Here is a 27,614-nt window from a genome sequence, read left to right on the forward strand (position 1 = left end):
TGGAAGAGAGTAAAACCAAATGTGACTTAACAGAACAGAGTCGGTTAAATCAAAAGGGTGGACATAATAGATAATGTAAAAACATAATACAAGGTGATCAACAATGGTTACCATAATGCCTCCCACTATCTCAAATAGAATTGCCTATATCATCAGTTATAATAAAATTGAACAAAACAGTAAAGAACGAAACGAACAAAACCAAAACATTGGAGACATTACAGGTCTTCAAAAGTAGATAATAGTCAACCAGTATGGGCGTCATAATGAATCCCACTATCTTCACAGCTGTTGCCTAAACTTTCGAACCTGGTACTATCAAGCAAAGCAGAATAGGGAGACATCAGTCAAAACAAGATGGTGAGAGCAATACAGGGTTTCAAATCAAGTTAATAGAATATCAAAGTGGGTTACTATAATATATCCTGCTTTTTTTAAATTTATTTTTCCTTTAATTAAAAGGATAAAAATAAAAAGTAAATAATAAAATGGAGATTGAGATAAAAGAGGGCATAACAACTAAACAGTGCAGATCAAAACATAACCATTTAAGCAAATTAGTGTTTCACCACAAGGTAATCCCAACATAAAAGTAGTTACCATATTGTCTCTTTCCTTGAGATCTTTGAGTATAACTTCGTATACTGTAGCATCAAATATATCAACACAATGTAAAACCATTCAAGAGAAGGACAGTATTACAGGGTATTTAGAATCAACTAACAGATAATGAACTATGGTTTCTGTATAATCTTCTTGTCTATAAAAGTTTTTGTTTGTACTATCACATATAATAAAATCCAATAAGGTACAACATGTTAAGACCTATGGAGACAGAAGAACAAAAGCTTGATGGGACTTCAAAACAAGATGATACCATATCAGCATTACCTATTATGACGTCATTTTCTCCAAGATAGTGTTCCTATCATCCAATCTTCTCTGCCTCATTTCTCTTGAGCTCTTTTTCTGTCATTAGTTGTCAGTTTGTCTTCTTCATTTTGTAGAAAACATTCATTGTGGCCTCTGCCACTATTTCTGGATTCTTTGTATTTTTCTTTTTTAGAATATCCTGCAGTATTCTCTGTAGAGTTAAATTGGTGGTTGCATATTCCCCTAGTTCCTCTTTATCCTGAAAGCACCTTGTTTTTCCATCAATTTCCAGGGATAGTTGTGCAAGATATCTCAATCTTGGCTGGAGGTTATTATCTTTCAAAGCTTGAATTATTTCCCCCCACGCTCTTCGTGTTTTAATGGTTTGTGCCAAGAAGTCTGCTCTAATTCTGATGGGTGTTCTCTTGTAAGTTATTTGTTTCTTGTCTCTGACAGCTTTTAATATTCTGTTCTTATATTGGATTTCTGGAATTTTGATTATTATATGCCTGGGTGTAGCTCTATTTGGGTTGTAGGTAGCTGAAGTGTGTATGCCTCATATATGTGAGTATCTTTACCGTTTGCTAAATTAGGGAAATTCTCTTGGATTATTTCTGTGAATAGCTTTTGTAGTCCATTTGTTTGTGTCCCCACTTCTTCTCTTATGTTCTTAATTCTTAAGTTATAGATTGTCTTATCATCTTCTAGTTTTTGTATTGTTGCTGTTTGGTTTTTTTTTTGTTGTTGTTATTTTTAAGAAGTTTTTCATTTCATGCTCCCATATTAATCTGTCCTTAGTTTCTTTCCAGCTATTATGCCAGTTTTCGATAGAGTTTTTAGTTTCCTGGTAATCTCTTTGCTTCATGTATTCTACATGTTCTCTATTTCCTCCATCAAATAATTCTCCCCTGTTTTTCTTTTCTTCCATTCCACCATCTGCTTTTTTTGGGGTGGTACTTAGCATTTCTTTGACTATTCTGCTTATGTCTTGCTTCAGGTCATTAATAACTTCATTCCTGAACTCATCTATGAGGCTCTGGAGATAGCCTTTTATGTCTATTGGTGGCATGTCTGCTGTTGCCTGTTTCTCAGGATTGGGGGCTGAGGAGCCTTTCTTGTTGCTCCCTGTTTCCCATATTCTTTGTTCCTTATATGTGCAAGCATATATAGGAGGCCCAGCTTCCTTCCCTGTCGGCCACAGTCTGACTGAATTGTGCCGGCTAGGTGCTCCCGCCCACCGCAGTGCACCAGGGAGTTACGGACCGGGCAGCCTATGCAGGGCCCCCCTTCCAGGTCAACCTACCAAAAGGCTTCACCGCTAAGGTGCACCTCCAGGCGCTGGGACCTGGGTTGTGCTAGCCTACTGGGTCTCAGCCAGCAGCGTCACATAGGCTAGGCACTGCTCACCAATCCCGCTTGAGAGGGGAATATGTTACTGAAGTCACTATAGCTCCCTGTTCCAGCGAGTCTGCCTGGTCCCAGAGTGTCCTCTGTTGGGGCCTCCTAGACCATGGGAGAGTCCCAGTTTCCCTCACTCGGGAGGTCGATGCATGGCTCCCCACCCGCCCAGCTCTTAACTCCGTTCACTGATTCCTGTTCTCAGGGCTTTTGCGCATTTCTTTCCCTGCCGAGCTGATTCAGATGCAGAGTGGCGGCAGGAAACCCAAATCGCGGCTTTCAATGGCGCGGGCTCCAGCTTCCATGCTCAGGCTTTGTCTGTTCCTGTTATAGCACCAGGATTGCATTCCCAGTTGGTATCTCTCACCACAGTTCATTCTTGGGTGCAGGGTATATCTCCTCTTGCTTAGGATTCCTCCCTCCACACGATTTCTGGATTCTAAGCTGGGTCTCACAGAGAGCCTGTATAGCTGCTGCTATCTGTCCACCATGTTCTCTGGATCTTGATAACAACATAATTAAAGGGGATGTGTGAAGGATTGCCATCTGAAAGAAACTTTCTTTCAAAGGAAAGATGCCCATTTTTATATCTACCTCAGCATGGCTGCTTTTAAAAACTAACTTGTATTATTTTATTATAAAAATAATACATTTCAATATAGAAAAATTTTAAAAGCAATAAACACAGGTGCACATAATTCCACAATCCAGTGACAATTACTGTTTTTTTTTGCAAGGTAGCCTTTTAGTCTTTTTTTTTTGTTATGTATAATATGACATGATTTTTAAAATAATACTGTGTTCCTACTTTCAAACTTTGTTTTATCCCAGGGGTTCTTAAATTCTTTCCAGTGACTAATAACAACATGGAGAAGCTATTTCATTCTGGATCTTGGACAACTAAATGTAGAAATACTTTTTGATATTCACCCTCCAAACTTTATGCTCCATTGAGATTAAGATTGTGAAAACATTATCTTTTAGTTTCTTCTTTCCATTAAGTTAAAAAAAAAATCCTTCTCTACAGCTGAAAACAGTTTTCTGATTTAATAAGTTCCCCCTTGCAAAACTAGCCAATTTGCATTTTCTCACATAAACCTTTACTCATTTTCATAATTAAAATCATTTTCTTGACTCCCTCAAACACTTCCCTTCCTATACATATACTTTATTTTGTATATCTGTAGATCAGCTTAAAAGTTCACTGGTTGACAGTTCAGTAAATAGGCATAAGAATTTACAGTGAAAAGAGGTTTCACTTGACAACTTGCTGACTCATTCCCCCTCCAAGGCGGGGGACATACCACACATTTCCTGCGGACCTCAGGAAAAAGGAACACATTAGTTTAGGCCCTGTGGAAGGTATAAGTGCTCATTTTGCTTCAGAGTTCAACAGAGCAACTATCCTTGCTACTCAAGTGTGGTCCAGGAGCCAGCAACCTGGGCACTCTTTGGAAGCTTCTTGGTAAAGACACTTAAAGAAAAAGTTTTCCTTTCACCCTCTGAAGGTTCTGTGAATTAACCAACTATAGATGGACCCACAGGAAAAAAGATACACAAAGTCACTTTAGTCCATGGGGGACAGTCATAGAAGTGTGATTACCTAATCCAGGGAGGTCCAGATGCTTTCTAGGGGAGACGGAGATGGAGACTGTGACAGTTCTGAGAAGTAACAAGTAATTCTAGGTTAATGAATGGACCCAATGTTCAAATGATAGTTGATAAATAACTCTTTGAGAATTGAATGGGCCTAGGCCAGTGGGGGTGAACTTATGGTACATGTGCCACACTGGGCTGTTTATCATTGAAAGCTCTGAGTGGCTCACCATCACTGGCTTAAGTGATGAACAGAGCTCGTTCCAAATTCTGTCTGTTGCGGCTACATTCTTCAACCTTCTTCATATACACGAGTTTAGATCATGAAAACTCAGGCAAGGGACCAAGGATAAGTGTGTTATTCATTAGAAGATCGAGTTGTTAGGCACATGCAGGAACAGTTAAAGCCTTTTCCAGAATCTGCTGCTCTCCAAGGGCATTAATTTTAATATCAGCATACTTGGATACCCTATTTTGGAGTGAAATTCCCTGGACTCCTTCATTAGAAAGGCAGAATCACAAGTCTCACTCCAAACCTGCTGAATCCTGCTCTGCATGTTTACAAGATCCACAGGTGACTCTGGGACATTGGAGTTCGAGAAGTACTGGGCCACTTTTGAAAATGGGAGCTCTGATGTGTCAGTGAAGAACAACCAATATAAAACAGTGTGCCGTATTTTAAAAGGAGGTAATTAAACCAAAAACCTACAATTAGGACACCTGTTTCTTTTGAATTACATTCAGAAAAGAGGATTAACACCTCAGATTTGAGTTTATATGGAAATAAATGTGTAGAGTGGGATAATAGGCCTTTTAAAACATTACAGGATATTTCCTACAGCTGGTCATTTGAATATAGTAAAATTTAAGGAATGGCAAGAATTGACAAGATCTGTGTGTCCTTTCTGTATATTAGAATGGCTTTTTCCATTTCTGTATTTCAAAGCCTTTTAAACTTTATTTAGAAGAATGTATCTTATAGTCCATGGCATCTCCACATTGTGTAGTTGTTATAGTGGCAGTGATTTTTCTTTCTTCATAGTAAAATACTGGTGCATCTCCTAAGCCCTCGTCTTGCCAATACTAACGAGGTATGTCAGTAAGTAAAATTCCACTCTAACTGCTCTTTTTAATTTTTAGAAAAGTACTTAATTTTATTTTACTTAATTTAACAGAAGAAAAGTAAAACATAAAAAGGTTAAATGAATTGTCAAGCAATTTTTACTATAAAAGGTACTTCTTTCCTACAGAATCTCTCTGAGGATAAGAAAAGAGATTGTTAACTCAGATGTCATGGCATAACTTACGTAAAATCAACACAAGAAGACTGAGGAGGAAGGATTATAAATTGGGGCCCATCCTGGGGAACTTAGGAACTTAGATCTTATCTCAAATGTTTAAAAAAGGACTGAGGCTGTAGCTTAATGGGAAAGCCCTTTATTAAACTCCTAGTAGTGGGATAAAGAGAAAGAGATGATGACACATGCTAGGAGTTATTTTGTTGAATTTTTAAAGAGCTGCATATATCAGTTAGAAGCAGTTAGCTTACCTCCTACTGTGAAAGATGAGACTAGTACCACGCTAATATTTCTAGGTAGGAAACATTGTTATTTTCCCTGTTATCCAAATTTAAAATGTTCCCAAGACAATAATTCCATATTTTTTGGTATTAAATTGGTTCACTATCACCACTAGTCTAAGCAGCCATCTCTGCCTTCCTGTGGCCAAAGGGAATAGTAATGAGAAAGCATAAAGCTCAGCTGGGATTTTGGACATGCTCCTTTGAGGACCTGGACTCAACTTTTCTTCTCAGCATTTATAAAATGTCCTCTTGTCAGATTTCTCCTGCATAACTGGGGGAGGGTGAAATCCATTCCCATAGATTTCCAATTTTTTTTTTTTTGTCTAATCCTCAAGATCTTCTAGTAGATAGCCAGCATTGTTCTTTTTTTTTTCTTTGCAAACCTTACTGAGCTATAATTTATGAAAAATAAAATTTACCAATTTTAACCATACAACTCAGTGAATTTTCATAAATACATATATTTATATAGCACCACCATAATGATGATAAAGTCTACCATTCACAAGAATTTCTTTGCATCTCTTTGGCCACTGTTGATCTGAGCTCTGTATTTTCACCTGTTTCAGAAAGTAATATAAATGGAATTATATAGTATATAGTCTTCTGTGCCTGACTTCTTTCATACAGTGTAACGCTTTTTCATTTCATGTAAAGTTGATTGTTTCAGGAATCTGTTTGTTTTTATTGCTAAATAATGTTCCATTCTACAGATGTAATACATTTTGATTATACTTGTACCAGTTAATAGATATTCGAGTTATTTCCAGTTTTTAGCTATTATGAATACAGCTACATTGAACACTCATGTAAAGTTCTTTGTTTGGATGTGAGTTCTTACTCTTCTTGGGTGGATACCTATGAGTGGAAGAACTAACTGCATTATATGGTACACATATGTCAAACTATAAGAAACTGCTAAATTGCTTCACAAAAAAAAATATTTCTGGTTTGTATTCCTCTTAGGAGTGTTTATGAGAGTTATCAGAACACCTTGATAACACTTAGAACTGTGGGTTTAGCCATTCTTGTAAGTGTTTGGAGGTTGAATGTATTTTTTTTCTGTGTTTTTTAAGATATGGTGGGTCTTGATGTGATTTTCTTTGTGTCTTTAGCTTGGAATTCGTTAAAAAATTGACTATGTGGGTTTATAATTTGCAGCAAATTTAGAAATTTTTTAATTGTCATTTCCTTAAATAAGTCTAGTTATACATATATACTGCTTGATACTATCTCGTAATACATGGGAGCTTATTCATTTGGTTTTTTCTTGCATTTAAAATTTTTCTGTAGTTTTTACTGTGTCTTCAAGTAATATTGCTATCTCCAAGCAATACTACTATCTTCTGTAGTATCTAATCTACTTTAATTCTGCCTAGTGTTTTTTATTTCAAATTGCTCATGTCTGTTTTCTTCATGGTCATCATCTGGTCTACCTTCTTGAACAATCGCGGTGTATTTACAGTAGCTGTTTTACAGTTCTCCCCTCTCCACTACTCTACCATTCAGGTTCTAGCCACTGTGACCTCCCTAACTCCAAAACGAGTGGCCCTCTTGGGTTCTGCTGCCAGGCTGCCCTTGGAGCTTGACGAGGTGAGCTGGACTCTGATTGGTCCTTCTCTCAAGCACTACTCCCCGGTACTAACTGAATGCTCTTGTTTCACTTCTCATCTCATTGTGTTGCAGCTCCATTCCTAGCTTTTCCAGTGTTCCTTTTTCTTCCTTTCTTCTGTCGCATCATTTCTTCTGCTCCACCAAACAGGAAGAAAGGAGTAGAACACTCAGTTTTATAGCTGTCCTGCAGTTTGAATGAGTGTTAGAATTTCGTGGATCATTATGACCTGCCAGTGTAGCTACTGTTAATTTTAGAAGTTATTCAGTTGTGTTATACTCTTAGTGTAGTTGCTGCCTGTGGTTTTTTGCTTGATTGTGTTTTACTATTTGTCTCTCATTTTATTAGTAATGTCCACCAGCATAATAATGGAGCCCTCTATCTTTATTTTTCATTTGCTAAATTATTCTGTATCCTGGTAATAATGTTTACCTTGTCAATCATTGCCACTCCTAAAATGGTAGAGTCTTATATAGTAAAAGAGTCTTGTCTTAACTGGTCTGTTTTGGTTACCAGAGCAAAAATTCAGAGGAGCTTATAGGGTGAAGCAAGAGATGCTGAGTTAAACAGGACATTATGAGGGGCAGGACCTAAAGGAACTCTGAGACCAGAAATTGCAGTACAGTCTCGTGGGGTTGGGAAGCTGTCAGAAAAAATGAGGGCCCCAGAACAGATGTGTCTCTCCTAGAGCCAGTGCCCTGCCAGCTTATCTTGGATATCTAGTCCATTCTCACTCACTCTCAGCTGGCTCTTTCTGTTCTTCCAGTTTCTGGCACTTTATAACTGGGTCCTGGCTTAGCTTGCCCCTGACTGTGCCTTATGAGCTTTTATTTCAAGCTTTTATTTTTGTTCAAACTGTTTGTGTTTCTCAGACCAGCAGTCCCAAAGTTACACGCCTTGTCTTACTTTAGATCTCTCTGGATTAGTTCTCTTCCTGCTGCAGGACACCCTGTGTCCAAGAAAAGTATTCTCAGGCACCACAAAAGATGTCTACCTTAAGTAGCTGATTCCGTTCCTTACCATTGCATAACAAACCACTTTCAAACTAGTGGCTTAAAACAACTGCCTTTTCTCCATGACATTGTGTCAGTTGAGCTCAGCTAGGTGGTTTTTCTGTTGCACGCGGCATTGTCTTCAATTGCCCAAAGACTTTGTTCTGCTGAGTACTCAGTTGAACTGAAACCACCAGCAGGTTTCACTCACATTATTGGCATGTCACCTGGGTGACAGAGATGGCTGGACTTTTATAGCATCTGTATCACTTCTGAAAGTAAACTGATCATAGCCCTACATGTCTTCCAGGTGAGCGGCTGCTAAAACGGCTCTCCCTATCCTGGGCCACTCTGCTCTCAGAAAAAGAAACCTGAAAGTAATTGGAGATTTGTTCTTCCGTTCCTAAAGTAAGACTTCTGTCAAAAGTAAATCAGTAAAGCAGAGAGTATATTTACTGACAATAATCTTGATTCCCTTCACTTTTACCGGAGGTTCAGTGCTTACCTGGATAATTTGAGAACTGGTATCTATTCCTTTTCTGAAGATTATTGTGATGATCCCTGGATGACTCTTAGACTTATGGACCCTCATATATTTTAGTTATTTTATTTGTAATTGGTGATACAGTATGTTGTTGACATGCCTGAAAAGCTATTATTGACTGAAAGTCATTTTTCTATAGTATGTGAAAACTCAGAGTGGCTCAGAAATCATACTAAAGTAGTATTCTTCACTGTTGTGGAATTTGTGATTACTTAGCTAGTGTTTGTGCAAAAATTATGCTTACAAGATTAATTGTGCACAGGAAGTGCTTAGTGTATGCTGTTTTTCCTAATGTGTTCAGGGATGTTCATGGTCTTGGACCTGCACCTCCTCAGGATCCCTTCTTGGTCTACTTTATCATCTCTGGCCCTGGTCCCTCTGTCTGGGAATCGTGTCCTCACCTCCTGCCTTCTGTGCTTATGTTATTGCTTCCTTATGCTATCTGAGGACTCTGGTGACTGCTCTTGAAACCTCACCCCACCTCTGTTGCCAGAATAGCCAGCTCTGGACCTGGCAGTGTCTCTCTCCCACCATGGTGAACCTCGATCCTCCTCATGAAGCAGGCCTGTAATAGAGGGAGATCCATCCAACGTGAGAGCTTATCAAGCTGTGTAGTCTAGATACCATGCTACTAAATGGTAGGCACCAAAGGCATCATTTCCCGGAGTCATGTTCATTCACTCCCACAAGAACACATCCTCCACGACCACGAGGCCGACTGAAATACTGCCCTTCTTTAAGGCCCGGCTCAGAAACCACCCCTCCAGGAGGCGAAGCAGAAGCTCTGCTACCTTCCCCCTTGGCTGAAGGAAACATAAGATTATTTCTGAGGAGAATCATATTCTTTCTTAATTTAAATTACAGTAAATTGAATCTTAAGCAATACGTCCCTGGCTTTTGAATGTGTTCCATTCCAAGAGCATGTTTGTAAGTTGGATTCATTCATAAGTTTGACAAAGTGAGTCTTATACAACTTTGACACAAATATACAATGTAAAACACAGAAAAACAACAATAAATAAGTAAATGCATGCAAGGTCCATTATTATCTGTGAAAGTTCACAACTCAAATGTTTAAATACTTTCTGTATTTGAAATTCAAAATTATTAATGTTTATACAAACCTTTGTGTGTAAAATATTGGTAAATAAGAGAATAATTGTAGATATGAGTCCAGAGGAGGGCAAAAGCATGAGAGAAATAAAGATGTGAGGATCGTCCTTAGATCCTAACATAGCTGACTATGTTAGGATCTATCCTAACTCTTTCAATTTAAGGGGGGAAATCAAGGGCCAGGAGCCGTGTTTACGGTGTAATCTCCCACTCAGTCCTCATCCACCCAGTATCTGAACGCACTGACCAGGGTTGGTGGCGGGAAAGCACCTGCTTCTGTGGTGAGATGAGTTCATTTGCAGCTCACTCTGCAGCTCCCTCTTACCTGTAAATGAGAATGAAGTCACAGGACAGAAGAAATAATAGTGCACTGAAAAAGCTGTCACATCCTGTAGAAAAGCACATGCCCTGTTGCTGCAGCTCTCGGTTACTCTGATGGTTGGGATCTTTTTTCAAAAGTAAGGTTTATTGAGACTACAATGGGATTAGGCCTGCCCAAGCCAAGAGGCCTTGTTTAATTCTGATTAATGCCTAGGTCTTAGCCTGCCACAAAAGGTGTCTTGCAAGGGAAGCTGCCAAAGAATAAGGGGTGATTTACACTCCTTAGTCAAGACTCTTGCAACCCCTTCACTCCCCATGCACTAAGTCTGAGTTGAAAGCCCATTTCTGTTGCTTATGCTTAATCACAGGAAGAACAAATTGTCTGTGGTTGTTGGCATGCCTAGAACTTTAAAGATATAGTGTAAGGTCTGCTTTACTTGCTGTAAGATGCCACATACAGCACATAGAGTTCAGCTCACTTTGGTTGAAGGCCTATAGTGTAGTTTATCCAGAAGGAAAACTAAGCACACATAATAAAGCTGTGTGTGTTTCAATGTAAGTGGTTGTTTAGACTGTGCCTTTGGTAAAGTCCCTGTCTTAGTTACTTTTAACTCGTTGCTGAGACAAAATACCTGATGACCAAAGTTGGGAAAGGAAAGGTTTATTTCTTACAGTTTTTGGAGGTTTCAGTCCATACTTAGTTGGCTCCAAGGCAGGCAGGCATGGTGGGGCCGCAGTTCATGGCAGCTGCAAACAGCAAGGCGGAAACCCGCAAGAGAGAGACACACGCCTTTTTCCTGCCATAACATCACATCCTGGCTCCACCCCTAGGCCTGTGTAGCACTCACACCCCCAATCCAAGCCCTAGACAATGAACCAGTCATAAATGCACAATGCAAATGCATGAGGCCTGGGGGCCACCAACATAAACCATGACTGTCCCTATTCTCTCTAAATTCAGTTCCTTTGTTATATAAAACAGACAGTAACAGCATCTCTCTTACTGAAGTGAGAGTCTGTCATACGATAGTCTTTGTGAATTTATTAATAGAACACATGGCACAATGTATTCACTCAGTAAAAATGGTAACCAGTGTTCCCCGGAAGGCTTTGCTGGTATATTTTCTTTTTGTATATTTCATATATTGTAGGCTCTGTGGTTTCAAACCTGGAACCATAATTATATTCACAAGGCTTCTGCACCAGTTTGAATTGCAGTTAAGAAATGTATTAAATCATTTCCATAGTACTCTCTTACTTAAAAAGGACTTTTGTTTTCCTAGAGTTGTTACAGTTTGATGTAACAACTGAAAGGAAGGTGTAGATCTTTTCTGTATTCTGCCCCTACACAGCATTTCATTTCCCATTGTTAACGTCCCCCAACAGCGTGTCACTTTTATTATAACTGATGAACCAATATTGACACATTATTGCTCAAAAACCATAATTTATGTTAGAATTCACTTTTAGTGTTGTATATTAAATGAAGCTGAACAAATCTGTAATGCCATATGTCTATCTACTTTTTTTTTCTTGTATTGCTAGGAATTGAACCCAGGATTTTATGCATATTGTATAAGCACTTTACCACTGGAGTACAATCCCAGCCCACCATTTTTTAAAATTTACTTTTTATTGTGCATACCTAATGTGTACAACTTGATATTTTGATTGAATCTATTATTATAATATACAGAGTACTATCCCTTCTTAGGGATAATTCTGTGTGTTGTCTATTCATCTTCTCTTCCCCTAACCTCTGGAATCCACCTATCAGTTAACTGTCTCCATAGTTTTGTCCCTAGCATTCTTTTTTCCCGCCTAGTAAAAATTGAGTTCATTGCCTTATGCTAAGCTGTGTTCTCAGTCCTTTTTATCTTCTGAGACAGGCTCTCACTGAGTTGCCCACCTCAGCTCAGATTTACCCCAGCCTCCCGGAGTGCTAAGGTTATGGTGCCCACCACCATACCCGGATTTTCTTATCAGTTTGAAGGAGGTTTGAGCATTTGACTTATGACTCAGAATACTTATGAAATGCTAATTAAAATGTATTCAATTTGTATATGAGTCTCTCTTCACATTAAACAGTGACTAACCATAAAATGTTTACTAGAAGGCAGATTGTTTATGACTGAATATTATTAATATGATAACCAGTGAAGAAAATGTTAACTTCCTGTTTACCTGGCTTTTACTTCCTGTCGTGAGGTTTGTGTTAGAGTTTTTCAGGTCAGTTATCCGGTTACAGAAGACAGTCAGATAAGCGACAGGAATGGTACATTGACCTGCATGCCACCACTTCAGAGTGACACTGAGGGAACCTAAGGCCTCATAAAGACTTACAGGGAAGATAAAACATTATGGTTCACTTGGGGAGATTAGATTGTCGTCCAGCAGAGGCCGACAGATAGGTTGGAGTTAGGCTCACTCAGGAGGATGTACTTCATCCTGGCCCTTGGCACTGCTCAGGCATTTGCCCAGTAGTTCTGTCTCTTTGGGGAGTAGGTGGTGTCAGTGGAGGATGGGGGTGTACCTGAATTCTGCTGTGCTTTTCCCTGTGACTCCAGATGGGATAAGAAAGCCTTGAACAAGACAACCTAGGCTGTAATTGTCCAGGTAAACAAGTTAGAGTCTTTGGCCCCATAACAACCCTCAAGTTATTGTGGGCTTCAGGCATGTGGAGGTCAAAACCATACACTCGTGATTTACATTCCTGTTTTTATTAGAGCAAAAATACTTGTGTACGTTTGTGCTTCCCTCAGATTCCTAAATGATATGTATCCTCTTCTTTTTCTCCTTCCTACTGTGTGATTTGGAACCAACTTCTGGTCCCCAGGGAATAGCAGGCATCCATCTTTGTCTCTCCAGGTTCCCGCCCCGTGCCTGTTGGCAGGCCAGGGGCAGGGGCAGGGGCAGGGCAGGTCCATGTGGCCGTACTGGATTCCTTACCTTAGAAGTAAGACAGCTGTTTTTCTCTAGTTTGACAAAGGGACTCTGAAAAACTTAATGAGAATCTAGATTCCCTGTTGTTTTACCTCTGCATCTGGATAAAAGCAACGGCATGGGAACCCTGCTGCAGCAAACACTACCACTGCCTTCAGAATTTTCTTTACTCATACTAGTTGTCTTAACTTAAAACTCATAAAACATAAAATTTCAGGTACCCCTGCCACTAAATGGTGATTAATTTTGATTTCAAGGCAGATGTACCTTGAAATATTCTTCATATATTAAAGACTGGGACATATTGGGACATATTTGATTGTCATGCAAAGTCTGGTGACTACCAAGTGTTGACTGTAGCTGTGATGCTGGTTTGGGCATTTAGCATCTACTGTCCTTCCTTTCCTGATTGCTCCCAGCCTCTGATCCAGCCCCAGGTTACCCGTGGACTCAGCCAAGCTCTCAGAAAGAGCCACTCTCCTGCCACCGCCCTCAGCAATGTCATTTAAAGATCACTCTCTGAGCCAGAATAGGAACATTAAATATTTTGACCTAAGGTCAAAATAACTCATTCAAAATGAAAATCAAATAGGATGCGGTCTAAGATTCAAAGCAGAGTTGTGAAACTAAGTTTTTTCAACTGGAAACATTGCAAAGCCAGCTTCATAACAAATCTTTTTCGAGCTAGACACCCTGTGTCAGTGGGTGGCAGCATTTTAAATAACCTTTGTTCTTTCATTGTCTTTTGAAGCAGTGACATGGGAACAGAGCTGCAGAAAACCTGACTACTGCCTTCAGAATTGTTCTTCACTCACTCTAATTGTTTTAACTCACAACACATAAAGCAAAATAAGTGGCAGGGACCAAGTACAGTGGCTGACTAAGCCCCAGTGTGTTTACTATGACAGGTATTGTATGAAAACCTGCCTGGTCTGTTCAAGATGCCATAACAACTTGTCTAAGCTGGGGAAACATAAAATTTAACCAGACAAAAAACTCTTATTATTCCATTAGCCATGCTGCCCCATGTGGGGGTGTCTGTTTTTTAAATACCCCATCTTTACGTGGTAGATCAGCTTATGCTGAAATAGACAGATCACCAAGACATGACTTCTGGCCATAATAAAGCAAATCAAAGAACAAGACAGATCATTTAATCTCATTTACAAGACTTTAAAATACAGCATCTGCTTATATATAGGTACAAAAAGACAACATCGCTTGGGGAACAGCTGTGGATATTAAAGACAGGACTTTCACATGTTTTCATTACATTCATTTAGCAGATGCTTACTGATCCCTTACTGTGTAGCTAGCACTGTTCTGTGCTCCAGAGATTTAGCGATGATCAGGAAACAAAAATCTCTGCTATCAGGAAGCTCACATTTATTATTAAACACAAATTTATTTATTTTTAAATTTAAAATTATTAAATTTTAAAATTATTTATTATTAAACACAAATAATATACAAAACAACATACCATGTCAGGGGTAATGAGTGTTGTAAAATGCAAAGCAGAGGGCTGGGGATTTAGCTCAGCGGCATAAGCACCTGCCTTGCAAGCAGGCGGTCGTGAGTTCAATCCCCGGTACCGATAAAAAAAAAAAAAAAAAGCAAAGCAGAAAAGAAGGGTGAGGAAAATTGCGGGACAGGGTCACATTTTAGACACACAGGGGCGAGCCCTGTGTCTTTCAGGCCTGAGAGCCTTCTGCACAGATGGAAAGAAAATTTCATAAATGAAGCCACTGGAGGACTCTAAGCAGAGGGAAGATGTGTTCTGAGTGTGATTCAATGATAGTTTTCTGGCTGTCCAGTTGAAAAGAGAAAATAAGGGAGACCAGCCAGAAGGGACTGTTATAACCCCAGGGGTAGCTGATGGTTTAGACTACAGTGGCAGTGAATGTGACAAGAAATGACAAGTGTGTGTGTGTAGAAAAGATCAAGACAAGTGGATTTAAAACAGGTTGTCTGGGGAATATGACAACAACAGAGAAGTCGGTGAAGGCCTGAAAATCATGGGTAAAAGTGACTGCCAGAAGAGAGCTCCTTTAAGAGAGGAAAGGCTGCTGTGGAAAGAGCAGCAGGATATCAGGAGCTCAGTCTGGGATGTGTGAAGTCCAGGAGAATATTCAGGTAGGCAGTTTCAATGAAGAACCACTGATTTTCATTCATAAAGGTAATATTAGAGAATAAATCAATGGAACTTAATAGAGAAAAATCAACAAAACCAAAGCTGTCTTTAAAAAAAAAAAACAATAAAATCAATAAACCTATAGCCAAGCTGAGAAAAAAAAAAAGAGAGATAATATGAATTACTAGTGTCTACAATGAAAGAGAAGACTACAGATCCTTTGGACAATAGAAGGATAATACAGTTATATCAAGAACCATTCCCTGCCAGAAAACTTGATGACCTACATCGAGTAGAACAATTCCTTGAAAGACACAGTCTGTCAAAACTTACACTAAGAAGAAATACATTATCTGAATAGGCTTACATCTAATAAAGAAATTGGATCAGTAATTCAAAACAGAGTATATTAGCCAAATGGGTTCACTGGTGGCGTCTTTGTATTTAAGGAAGAAATTATACTAGCTGCAATGTTATCCAGATGATAGAAGCAGAATGAGTATCTCTGACTCCTTCTACAAGGCCAGCATTACCCCAGTGCCAGCATCAAAGAAACTGCAAACCAGTATCTCTCACCAACATAGATGCAAAAATCTTCACGAAATACTTTCTTCTCAATTTTTTGTTTTTATTAGTACACATTCGTAGCATATAATGATCACATTCCTCATAGGGAGTTGATGCATGTGCATAACACATTCTATTTCTGTTTTTATTCTCTTCCTCACTTTCCTTCCTCTGCTCCTTCCATCTCTTGGTCCACTTTCCATTTGCAAAAGATCTGTCTCCCTACTTCTAATGATCTTTTATTTTGAACCTTATTTTATTTTGAGTTCCTTGTATAAGAGAAACCATGTGATCATTAAGCTTGTGTGTCTGATTTATTTCACTTAGTATCATGTTCTCAAGGCTCATTCATTTTCCTACAAATGACTCAAGCTTATCTTTACAATATAGTACTCCATTATGTATATTCCTGCATCCCTAGGATGAATTATACTTGGTCATCATGTATGATTGTGCATGTGTGGGTGTGTGTCTGTGTGTGTGTGTGTGTGTGTGTGTGTGTGTGTGTGTGTGTATTGGGAATCAAACTCAGGACCTCCTGCATGCCAGGCAAGTGCTGCACCACTGAGCTATATCCTTGGCCCATGATGTATTGATAATTGTTTGCATTCTGTTTGCCAGTATCTTGTTGAGGATTTTTGCATCTGTGTTCATTGGCCTGTAGTCTTTTTTAGTTGGTCCCTTTTTGGTTTTTGGAATCAGAGTAATGAATGCTAGCTTCCAGGAATGAACTTGGCAGTACTTCCTCCCTTTTGATTTCATTGAAGAGTTTGAGGAGTATTTAAGTTTTTGTGGTGTTCACAGTAAATCCATCAAGACTTAAGAGTTTTCATAATTGTTTGTTACTGCTTTGGTTTCATTGTCTAGTATTAGATTATTTGGGACTTCTAAAATTTTGGTTTAGCTTTGGTAACTCATATATACCTCAGAGTATATTCATTTTATCTGAATATCCCAATTTATTAGAGTATAGGTTCTCAAGATGTTACCAGTAATTTTCTGGATTCCATCAATGTCCATTGTGATTTTTGCCATTTTTTTTCGTGTTGCATCAATTTGGGTTTTTCTGTCCTTTCTTTGATAAGATTGACTACAGAATTGCCTATTTTCCATATTCCTTCAAAGAATCAACTCTTCATTGACTCTGAATTATTTTTTGTCTCAAACTCTGCCCTGATATAATAAGTTCATCCATTGTATTAGCTTAAGATTTAGATTGTTCTTATTTTTCTAAGACCTTGAGATGTATTATTAGATTATTTTTTATACTGTTTTTATAATATGGGCATTTGAGCTATAAAACTCCTTATGACACATTTTAGTGTATCCTATATATTGTCATTTGATTCTAGAAAAGTGTCCGATTCCTTTGCTTTGTTCTGTGATCCATTGATTATTCAAAAGGGTATTGTTTAATTTCCATATATTTGCCTAATTTCTTTGGGGTTTTTGCCATTAATTTCTAGTTGCATTATATTTTGATCAACAATATGCATGGGATAATTTTAGTTGTTTGGCATTTATGTAAGCTTTCTGGGCTAGCACATGGTCTGTTTTGAAAAAGGTTCTATGTGCTGTTTAGAAGAATGTGTATTCTGCTTTTGTTGGGTGGAGCACTATAAATACCTACGAGTGGAACACTCTGGAGATAGGTATTAAGTTCCTTTATTTGAACGTGTGGTTCAACTCTGATAGTCTATTGATTTTTAGTTGATCTGTTTGCGATACTGAGGTATTGAGATCCCCTTAGTATAATTATGTTGATGTTTACCTGAGCTTTTGTGTCCAATAATGTTTGTTTTATGAAGTAGGGAACATCAGTGTTTGGTAAATATATATTTATGTACCTGTAAAACTGTTTTCTTAGCCAATTTGTAGTGACCTTCTTTGCCTGTTCTGAACAGATTAGGCTTAAAGTTTATTTTTGTCTGAAAATCGAGTAGCTATTCTTGCTTTTTTCTGGTTCCCATTGCATGGAGTAATTGTTTTTAATCATTTACTTTTTAATGTGTGAGTATCTTTTTGGATTAATATGTTTAGCATATTATTGGGTTTTGTTTCTTGATCTATTCTGTCACTCTGTGTCTCTTGATTGAGGAATTAAGAATAGTCACATTGAAAGTTATTATTAAAAGGTATTGACTTATTCTTGTCATTACATAATTTTTCTGTTCTAGATTCCTCACCCATTTTTGGAACGGTTAGCTTCATTTTCTCTTTGTAGGATATCCTGGAGAACTACTTGTAATGCTGTTTTGGTGCTCATGAATTTATTAATGTGTTCTTTGGCATGGAAAGACCTTATTTCTCCATCAATTTTGAGAGAAGTTTTTGCAGAATATATCAGTTTGGGTTAGAAATTCCTTTAGGGCTTGAAACACTTCACTCCAAGCTCTCCTGACCTTTAACATTTGTGTTGAAATATGTGTTATAATCCTAATAGGTTTATCTTTATAACTGATTCATTGCTTTTTTTTTTTTTTTTTTTTTTTTTTTTTGTCTTTTTCGTTTTTATCGGTACCAGGGATCGAACTCACGACTGCCTGCTTGCAAGGCAGGCGCTTATGCCGCTGAGCTAAATCCCCAGCCCCTGATTCATTGCTTTTCTCTTAACATTTTTTAAAATTCTGTCCCTGTGTTGGGCTTCTGGGTTTTTACTATGATAGGTTGTGGAGAAGTTCTTTCTGATTGTGATTATTTGAGATTCTATATGCCTCATGTATGTTTAATTCTTTTCCTTTATTTGTAAGGTTTTCTATAATTATTTTTCTGTAAGCAGGTTTTTTAATGCCATTTTGTTGTCTTCTGATTTTTTCACTAATTCCAGTTCATCTTAGATTAGTCTTTGTGCCATTTAGCAGCTGTTGGATTGATTTTTCATGTCCTTTTCTTGTTTTTAAGGCATCTGTAAATAATTTCTGGCAGCAGCCATAATTCCTACTTTTTACACTCCTGTCTTCAAAGTGGTCACTTTTGCTGCCCATACTTTTAATAAAAATTGTTATTTCCTGTATTTCTGCTTGGAACCTTTTCATGGACTAATTCTTCCATAAACTAGTCACTCATGTTTTGTGTCATTTTGTTTAGCTCATCTAGTTTTTATTACTGTCTTCTGTAAACTTGCAATCATTTTATAATGTCCATTATCTGTTTAATTATACTTTCTTTGAGCTCACTGGGCTCCTTATTGACCCATGTTTTAATCTGTTGTGTTATTTCTTTAATAACATGCCCTGTGGATCAGCATCATGAAAATTGAGGGTTTTGAGAGGTATTTTGCTACCTCATTTTCTCATGTTTCCATTGTTTTTGTTTTATTTTGTGCTGAGGTTTGTAGCCCTTACTGTAGTAAGGCTTTATTACTAGTATGGAGATCTCTTATTTTGTATCTGCTTTTCAGTGATGTACTCTTGGCTTAGGTGACTGTATGCGTTTTCCTGTGTCCCAGGATCTAGCCACCTCCATTGATTTAGGAGGGAAGGATGCAGTATAATTGGCCTAACACCCAGTTCTTCGGAAATGATCATGACACAAAGGTAATACAGATATTCGCACACAGAAAAACCTATTAAAAGTAACAATTGGGTCACCCTAGCAGTAGCAAGTAAATAAGCAACAATAATAGCGTCAAAGACAAGCTGGATATCGCCATACCATGACAATAATGTGCCAACCTTGACAGTTATAAAAAGAATTATATATTGATATACAATGATTACCTGTTAGATAGGACAACTGTACCTCCACTGACAACAAAAAGAATTCAACATAGAGTTAACTAAAGATTAATAAAGCCAAATGGTTATACTAGTAGAAAAGGAAGGCATAAGGAATGAGAGAATGAAAGAAAAAAATTTGAAAGGTTAAGTAATAGAAGAATATAATAAAAATAATAGAAAATGAGAAGGAGAAAAATGAGATAAAGGATCCTATTATGGAGTAGATAGAAATTAATAAAATTAGATAGAGGTAACAGAAAAGAATAAATAAGAGAAAGATGGAAAAAGGGGAAAGAGGAAAAATAAGAAAAATTGAAAAGAAAAAAAAAAAGGAAAAACAGTTCCTCAAACCCCTACAAACCAATAAAGAAGAAAGAAAAAGAGAAAAACTAACCGCCCCCCAAAAAAGAAAAATATTTGTCTATTTTTAAATGGATGGTTTCTTTACAAGTTCTACAGTTTTAGAATCCAACAAGTTACCATTTTCTCTGTCTGGTTTTATGGCCAGTGCATTTGTGAAGTGCACCCCTGTTCCAGAGGCCCCTCTAGTAGATTGAAAAGCGATCACACTCTGATCTGTGCTGGGTATAGACAGCAGGCAGGGCAAGGGCTTCCAGTTGTGCACTGAGCTTAATGCCTGCAATTTTAGACCCAGCCACTTCTAAGAGCTACATGCTAGTCTGGCTTCTCACCACAGAGGGCAGTGCTCTGTTCCTTCCTGACCTGGGCTTACACTTCTCAGGGGGTGTATATGTAGCCCACACCCTTGCTGCAACTGTCTCCCATGGCAGTCACTTACAAATCACTGTAGATGGGTTACACAGGAAACCCTAAATGGAAGGTGAGTTTTTGTTGTTGTTGTTGTTTGTTTGTTTGTTTTCAGTTGTTACAAGTCTCAGTCTTTAAATATTCCACCCTTCCAAAATGGTGCCTAATAAAACCCTCACTGAACTGTATGTCTTCTCCAGCTGTTACCTGCCGTGTGGAAGTCAGTTAGCGTAAACCCGATGCTGTTTTTGCAGTTTACAATAGCCATGGAGTTTTCTTGTGTGTAGCACTACTTGCCTGGTCCACTGTTTCTCTGTGGAGCTCCTGAGCCCGGGAGCTTACCTTACATAGGAGGAGACAGAGCCCCCTTCCCAGGAGCCAGCATCCAACTTCTCTCTAGTTTCTAATTTTCCTGTCAGTCCTTTCCCAACTCCCATAGATGATGATCTCCCTCTTCCTCCTTTCCTCCTCCTCCTCTTCGTCCTCTTCCTCCTCTTTCTCTTTCTGCTCTTCTCCTTGCCTCCTGTCCTCCTCCTGCTGCCCTCCTCCTTTTTTTTTTTTTTTTTTTTGTCCTGCCTCTTCAAGTTGTTATTCTCCAGGCAGATGGATTTCCAATTTCTAAGAGACTGAATTTTGCTGCCAATCACTACTCTGTCATTTTTCAACAAAATGTTAGCAGTTAGAATCCAACAACATACAAAAAAAGTTATGAAAAAAAGTAAAAGAATTATGCACCATAACTCTTAGGGCTTGTGCTTCGAGGTCGGCCCAAAGCCTCATGCACTCATAGGTGGACCTTTTGGATCATGGGTGTGTGATGCTGGATTAGGGTATGTGAACCTGGAATTAAAGATATGTGAAAACGAAATTGGTTAAGCACAGTTCTGGTTGTGGATAACGGAAGCTCCATCCTGGGCGTGGGTGGCATCAATTCATAGGCTTGTATCCTGAGTGGAATGTAAGGGTTTGGAAAGAAGGAAGCAAGCAGCAAGGCAGGAAGCAGCTTGCCATTTACATTAACACTTCCAAAAATGAAGTTCTTAGGCATAAATATACCAATATGTATATAAGAATTATGTGAGGAACACTATGAAACTGACAGAAGAACTAAATAAATGGAGAAGAGATGGTCCATGCTCAAGGCCATAAAGATTCTATATTGTCAAGATGTCAGCTCTTCCCAACTTTAGATTCAGTGAAATCTCAGCATCTTATTTCCTGGACAAGGACAAGAAACTTCTATAAAGAGGTAAAAGAACCAGAATAGCCAAAGTAGGACTAAAAGAGAAAACAAAAGTCAAAGGACCGTTTAAGAGGTGCTACAAAGATATATTAACCAGAATGCTGTAGTATTGGCAGAAGACTAGAAAAACAGAGGAATAAGACAGAAATCCCAGAAATTATATATATATATATAAATTTTTTTAACAAAGCCAATACTGTGGAGCAAAGAGTCTTTTAAATGATGCTGGAACAACTGGACATCTATATGCAAAAAAATGAGTCAAAAAACAGACCTCCTCAAGAATTAACTCAAAATGGATCCTAGATCTAAAGGTAAAATACAAAGCAGTAGGACTAGGAGATAGTAGAAAATCTGGGTGATCCTGGGCATGGCAATGACATTTTTTTTTAGGTATTCCACTGAAAAGGCAACCCATGAAAGAATTGATAATCTTGATTTCATTAAAACTGAAAACTGAATTGAGAAAGAATTTTAAGAGAATGAGAAAAGAAGCCACAGATGAGAAAATATTTGCAAAAGACACATCTGGTAAAGAACTGCTTTCCAAAATATTCAAAGAATTTTTGTAACATAATAAGGAGACAGACAACCTGAATAAAAATGGTCAAAGCTGGCACAGACACCTCACTAAAGAATGTATACAAAATAAGTAAGCATAGGCAAAGATGTAGAAAGCCATGTATCACGAGAAAAAAAAAAAAAAGGAAAAAGAAAATGAGTTACTACTACATAGCTATCAGAATAGCCAAAATCCAAAACTCTGACAAGAAATACTGACTAGGGTTCAGAGTAACAGGAACTCTCACTGCTAGTGGGAATTCAAAATGTACCAGCACCTCGGATGACAGTTTGGCAGTTGCTTATAAATCTAAACCTGTTTTTCCATGTGATATAGATGTGATTGTCTTTGTACCCAAATGAGTTGAAAACTCATGTCTAAAGACATTGATAGCAGCTTTTTTATAATTGTCAAAACTGGGAAGTAATCAAGATGTATGTTGGTTGCTAAATGAACAATTGGTGGTAGATCACAGTAAAGAAATATTTAGCAATGAAAAGAAATGAACCCTCAACCTATGAAAACCATGGGAATGTCAAATCCATAGGACCAAGTGAAAGAAACCCACTTGAAAAGGCTATATATGCTATAAAATTCCAACTGTGTAACATTCTGGAAAAACTAAAACTAGAGACAGTAGAAAGATTAGTGGTTGCCAGGGATTTGGGTTGGAGAGATGCAGGGAGAGGTGACTTGGCAGAACATAGAGGACATTTAGAGTGATAAAACTATTTCATATGACACTGTAATGATGATGCCTGTCGTACATTTGTACAAACCTATAATATACCAAGAATGAACTCTAGTTCAGACAATTAGACTTCAAATTATACTGGTCATTGGTGTAGGTTCGTCAGTGATAGAGAACTTAGCACTGTAGTTTGGGCTGCTGATGCTAGAGGATGTTGTATGTAGAATCTGGGTTGGTATATGGAAATTCTCTGGGCTTTCTGCTCTGTTTTGCTATAACTCAAAAACTGCTCTAAAAAAATTAAAAGGGTTTGACTTAAAAATAATATTTATAATTTTAAGATACAAATGGAATATCTAGTTATGATCTATTAAAACCATGAATGTATGTAATAATTCTGCTTGTGAAAGTAAACTTTAATAAGAAATTATATTCCTGATAAAGTATGGTATGGTCAGTCATATGCAAAAGCCTTGTAACTCGTATTTTTTCAACATATGAGTTCAGTGGCAATGAAGAATGAGTAAAAATGAAACTCCTTCAGTCAAACTCAGCAATAGAACGTCTATTTCTAGTTCCTAATTAAAGTTCTCTATAAAGTCGGAAAATCAGAATTAGTAAGGGGAAGCAGCCAAATCATTCTGTAAATTTGGGCCTCGTGGTGATTTAAAACTCCATTGCAACATGGTCTCACCAGTGGCTAAAGTTTGATTATAGTCCATTTGCTTCTCAAGGTAAGTTCTTACTCACTATCCTCTGTAGCCAGTGTCAAGTCTGCTTGCATAGAAATCAGAAATGCCTTAAAGGCACTGTGCATTTGGAGACTTTAAAAAAAAAAAAAGGATGTTAAGTGTGACAAGCAATGGAGGAATCATAAAGAAAATAAGTGAAGTAATGGAATAAGTCAAGAACCTGAGGGAAAGGAAAAAATAGTGAACCAGGAGACTAGCGGGCTTGAAGGGAGGGTAAGGGAATAGAAGAAAAATGTCAAGTTGTATCATGTACAAGTACAAATTCCCTATGTGATCGTTATGTTTACCTAAAGTGTACCAGTAAACTTAACTAATAGAAAAGGAAAGGAAAGTGTAAGTAGCAAGAATCATTAAATAGGATGTTTGAAAAGAAAAATAGAACAAAATGACAAAGAGGAAGTGTTGGGATCTGCACAGTGGAGCAACACCCTGTTTTCTCTAAGTAACCTTAGAATCCCTGGTTCATGCATTAGCTCAGTGGTTCTCAACCAGGGGCACTTTCATCCCCCAGGAGACATTTGGCAATGTCTGAAGACATTTTTGGTATCAACAATTGAGGTGGTCCTGGAGCGAGTAAAAGCCAAGGGTGCTGTTAAATGTCAGGTTACCTGGAACTGTGACATGCACTGCATCACTGTGTCTTTTTAAGACACTATACTATAGTTGTGAGATATAATCATTGGAAAATTATCTTAAAGGCACAGAAGAAAAATACTATCTTTGTATCCTTCTATAAATGGGTATTCCAGAATAAAATGTTAAAAGGACAAAACAGGATTGGACAGTGAAAAATATCTTAACCAAGATATATAGGAATAGTACACAGTTGTGTATGCCTGTGCACACTCACAGCTTGATTCAGATTTATAAGTGAAAAGGACTGAAAGAACATCATATGTTTAGACTGGGAAAACAAGCGTGGTTTTTTTTAATAGTTAATATTGGCCTGTCCATGGTGCCGGGGATTTAGCTTAGTAGCTTAAGTGCCTGCCTGATAAGCACAAGGTCATGAGTTCAATCTCTGGTACAAAAAAAAAAATGTTCTGTCCAGTTGCAGTACTAATGAAAAATGTCTTCTTTTTTTTAAGAGAAAGCATAGAACAATCAAAAAGCAATCAAACAAAAAACAGCAACAAAAGTCAAGTGATGACAATAACAAAAAACAATAGTGATACAGGATTTTAAAACAAGATGATAAGAATTTAAACAATAGTTATTATGTTGCATAAAATATGTCTTCTTTCAGAAATAAAATACTTCTATCCCAGCCAAAGACCTATACTGTAAAGTCTTAATGTTAAAATATGTCATACCTAATACTGTTTAATTGCATGTTTTGTTACAGGGACAAGCAGATCTTTTGAAATATGCTAAGAATGAGACATTGGAGAACCTAAAACAAATCCATTATGCTGCTGTTTCATGTGGACTGAATAAGCCAGGAACTGAAAACACTGAGGTCCAAAAGCCACGCCGGAGCCTAGAAGTCATACCTGAAAAAACAAATGATGAAACTGGAGAATAGGAGAACTTTCTATAAATCATTATGGAGTTTATAACTCTAGGACCAGTCGTCAAATGAGACATTTGCACTCGTTTATGAGAATAATATTTGGAATTTTTAAAGCACAACTGGAATAGCTAATTACAGTCTATCAAAACTGTGAATGTATGTAGCAATCCTGTGTGTAAAGGCAAATAAACTCATTAACAAGAAATTATATTCATGGCCAAAACATGCTATATTTGTATACAGAAAACTCCTAACTCAGTTCTAGTACAAAGAACAGATTAGTTACCTTAGTTCCATTGAGAAACAGATATTTTCCTAAGTGAAAATAATTTCTTAAGGTTGGAAATGGATTGGACTGTCAAATTTGTATTTATTGGTAATAAGACCTTATCTGCTCATTTTATATATGTGTGGTTGCTAAAGTCTCTGGGTTATAGATGACTTTGGTGTCATGCTTGCTGAGCCATAATTACAAGGAAAATTAAGTGGACAAGTTCCCTGAACCCCCAGGAACCATCAAGGAAGAGAAGGACATGCAATTGGACTGAAGCTCCCTGGTTGAAGACTTGTTGTTTCAGCACATGGGGAGACGGACGGAGCAACAGCAGCAGTCTTTAAGGGGTGCCTTGTAAATAGTTTTTCATTGTATGAAGTAGTGTTCACATTAAAGAGATGTTTTATGATATTTCTTCAGTTGCACTACATGGTTTTAATGAAACTTTGACTCTTAAAAATTCAAATTCAAAATAGTCTACTGTGAAGAATAGCTAGTTACTTATAAAATGGCTTTGTTAAAAATAAGTTGAAAGCAGCCAGAAAACACAGAACAGATACATTTTACCAACAGATCTAGTAGTGACAAATCTCTGCGGTTTTTGTTTGTCTGAGAAGGTATTCATTACTCCTTCACCTTTGAAGGATGCTTATGTACCAACCAGATTTTTAATCTAAGCTTTTATTTTCAAAACCGGTGACATTTTTGAAGATTTTTTTTAAAAAGCTTCTAAACGCTGCAGCCTAATTATTGCTTCTTCCAAATTAAAACTACTTTCAAATTTTGGAGGAACAAATGCTCTAAGCAGTCAACAACTTCTCTTTTATATTGTATTTTCAGGTGTGTGAGCCAGATAGATATATGTCATCTTCAGCTGGGTATCTCATTATCTGTTTCCTCCCAGTTAAGGAGATGCTCAAGTGAGCACAGTTCATTTACTTTTCCCAGGCTCCTGGACATCCCTTTAAAAATAATTTCTTTGCTTAGTACCTGCCATTCTGTTCTAATAGTGTACTTAAATTGCCGTCTCCACTTAAAGTGCCATATTCTGTAGATAAATCCTAGTTAGAATATGAATCCTGCTTGTTGCTTAAATAATAGTGTGACCTAACCACCAGCCAGTAACTTAAGACTTTTAACTCAGAAACTCTTCATAAGGAGGGGAAAAATGAATAGAAAATAATAGAAAATAAACAGACTTATGAAAAAATAACACATTATCAGGAATTCTTGAACTTAATACATAAACACCAATGTTCAAAGTTAAATTTCAGAAATCATAAAAAACAGTGAAAAGGAAAGAAATGGCTATATTTGTGATAATGCCAGACATCATCTAATTTGTGAGTTAAATGACTAATAGCAAGACATAGGTAATTTGTGGTAGTTTATACAGGCCTAGAATCAGAGATCTTAAAACTGAAGGATTCAGTGCGATCATTCAGTCTGACATCTTTCCCATGTTCAGAATTTGTGGCTAGAAAAATAAAGTGCATTGCCTGATGTTCTAGTCTGTTCATGGTGGTTCTGGATCCAGCCCAGGGCTTGCCCCACCTTTATTATTAAAAAATCCACTTCCTTTTGACCCATGTCTTTAAAAAAGGAAGCCAAATGATGAAGAAAAGCAGAAACAGCAGTTCAGAAGAGTTTCCCAAAGCTGTGGTCTTTCTCTGGTTTCTCTGTATTCTGCCCTAGCAAATGTACCATCCATTGGTGAAGTTTATGACCCAAGCCAGCAGCCACAAATTTATAGTGAATTAAAGTACTACACCCTTTGGCTCATTCGTATGGAAGCAGAAAGCATTTATCAAACTGACGGGCACATATATGATTTATGGAACTCTAAAGTTTTTTCTTGCAAGGGACTACGTTGCCCTCGGAGTTGAACCTGTGTATACCCTCATCAGCCTGACCCTGGGTTTCTAACTTAATGGAGACAGGGTAACATGGGGGCTTCCTTTCACTATCTACATTCCTTAAATGGTAAGCACCCATTTAAATTACCTGTAAATACAAATAATTTCCTGACATTTTGATTAACACATCAGAGTATACATGTACCCATGGTGCATCACTTCCATTTGGGGAGAATGATCAGAAGTAACAAAAACAGCTGGTAGAACCTGGGGCAGTAGCACATACCTATAATCCTGGTACTCTGGGATTAGAAGGCAGGAGGATTGCAAATTTGAGCCCAGTTTAAGTAGATTAGAGATTAGCAACACCCTGTCTCAAAAAAAAAAAAAAAAATTAAGGGGCTTGAGATGTAATTCAGTGTGAAGGCCCTGAATTCAATTCCCAATACAATTTGTTGTTTTTAAAGGTAAATTTCTGCAAAAACAGGAAAATGAAGAGTGAGACAAAAAATCCATAAAAGCTGGCAAACACCTGGTCAGTTCTCTGAGAAATTGAAAGGC

General features: G+C 37.7%; 1 protein-coding gene and 1 long non-coding RNA gene across 9 annotated transcripts in view; one reads left to right on the forward strand and one right to left on the reverse strand.

The window, feature by feature from the left end:
• Positions 1-25,608, forward strand: part of Plcl2 (phospholipase C like 2) — a 195,545-nt gene extending 169,937 nt beyond the window's left edge. For 5 of the 8 annotated variants that reach the window (XM_063256982.1, XM_063256985.1, XM_063256984.1 and 2 more), the window contains 2 exons: positions 6,959-7,042; positions 24,756-25,608. In XM_063256982.1, the coding sequence (XP_063113052.1) occupies positions 6,959-7,042; positions 24,756-24,935 (264 nt within the window). In that variant the 3' untranslated portion in view covers positions 24,936-25,608. Of the gene's footprint in view, positions 1-4,433; positions 6,713-6,958; positions 7,043-8,363; positions 8,462-24,755 lie in introns of those variants that run through there. The other 3 variants (XR_010050064.1, XM_063256983.1, XM_013143954.2) reach the window with 3 other exon arrangements.
• LOC134477830 (uncharacterized) lies at positions 8,074-16,281 on the reverse strand. The gene is made up of 2 exons (XR_010050067.1): positions 10,704-16,281; positions 8,074-10,035 (listed from the first exon to the last, which is right to left on the reverse strand). It is a non-coding gene; the product is annotated as an uncharacterized LOC134477830 (long non-coding RNA).
• Positions 25,609-27,614: the final 2,006 nt, after the last annotated feature.

This window comes from Cavia porcellus, unplaced genomic scaffold (assembly GCF_034190915.1).
Source record: "Cavia porcellus strain 051 isolate PalLab524CR breed Dunkin Hartley unplaced genomic scaffold, mCavPor4.1 scaffold_10, whole genome shotgun sequence".
In the NCBI taxonomy this organism is placed as follows: domain Eukaryota; kingdom Metazoa; phylum Chordata; class Mammalia; order Rodentia; family Caviidae; genus Cavia; species Cavia porcellus.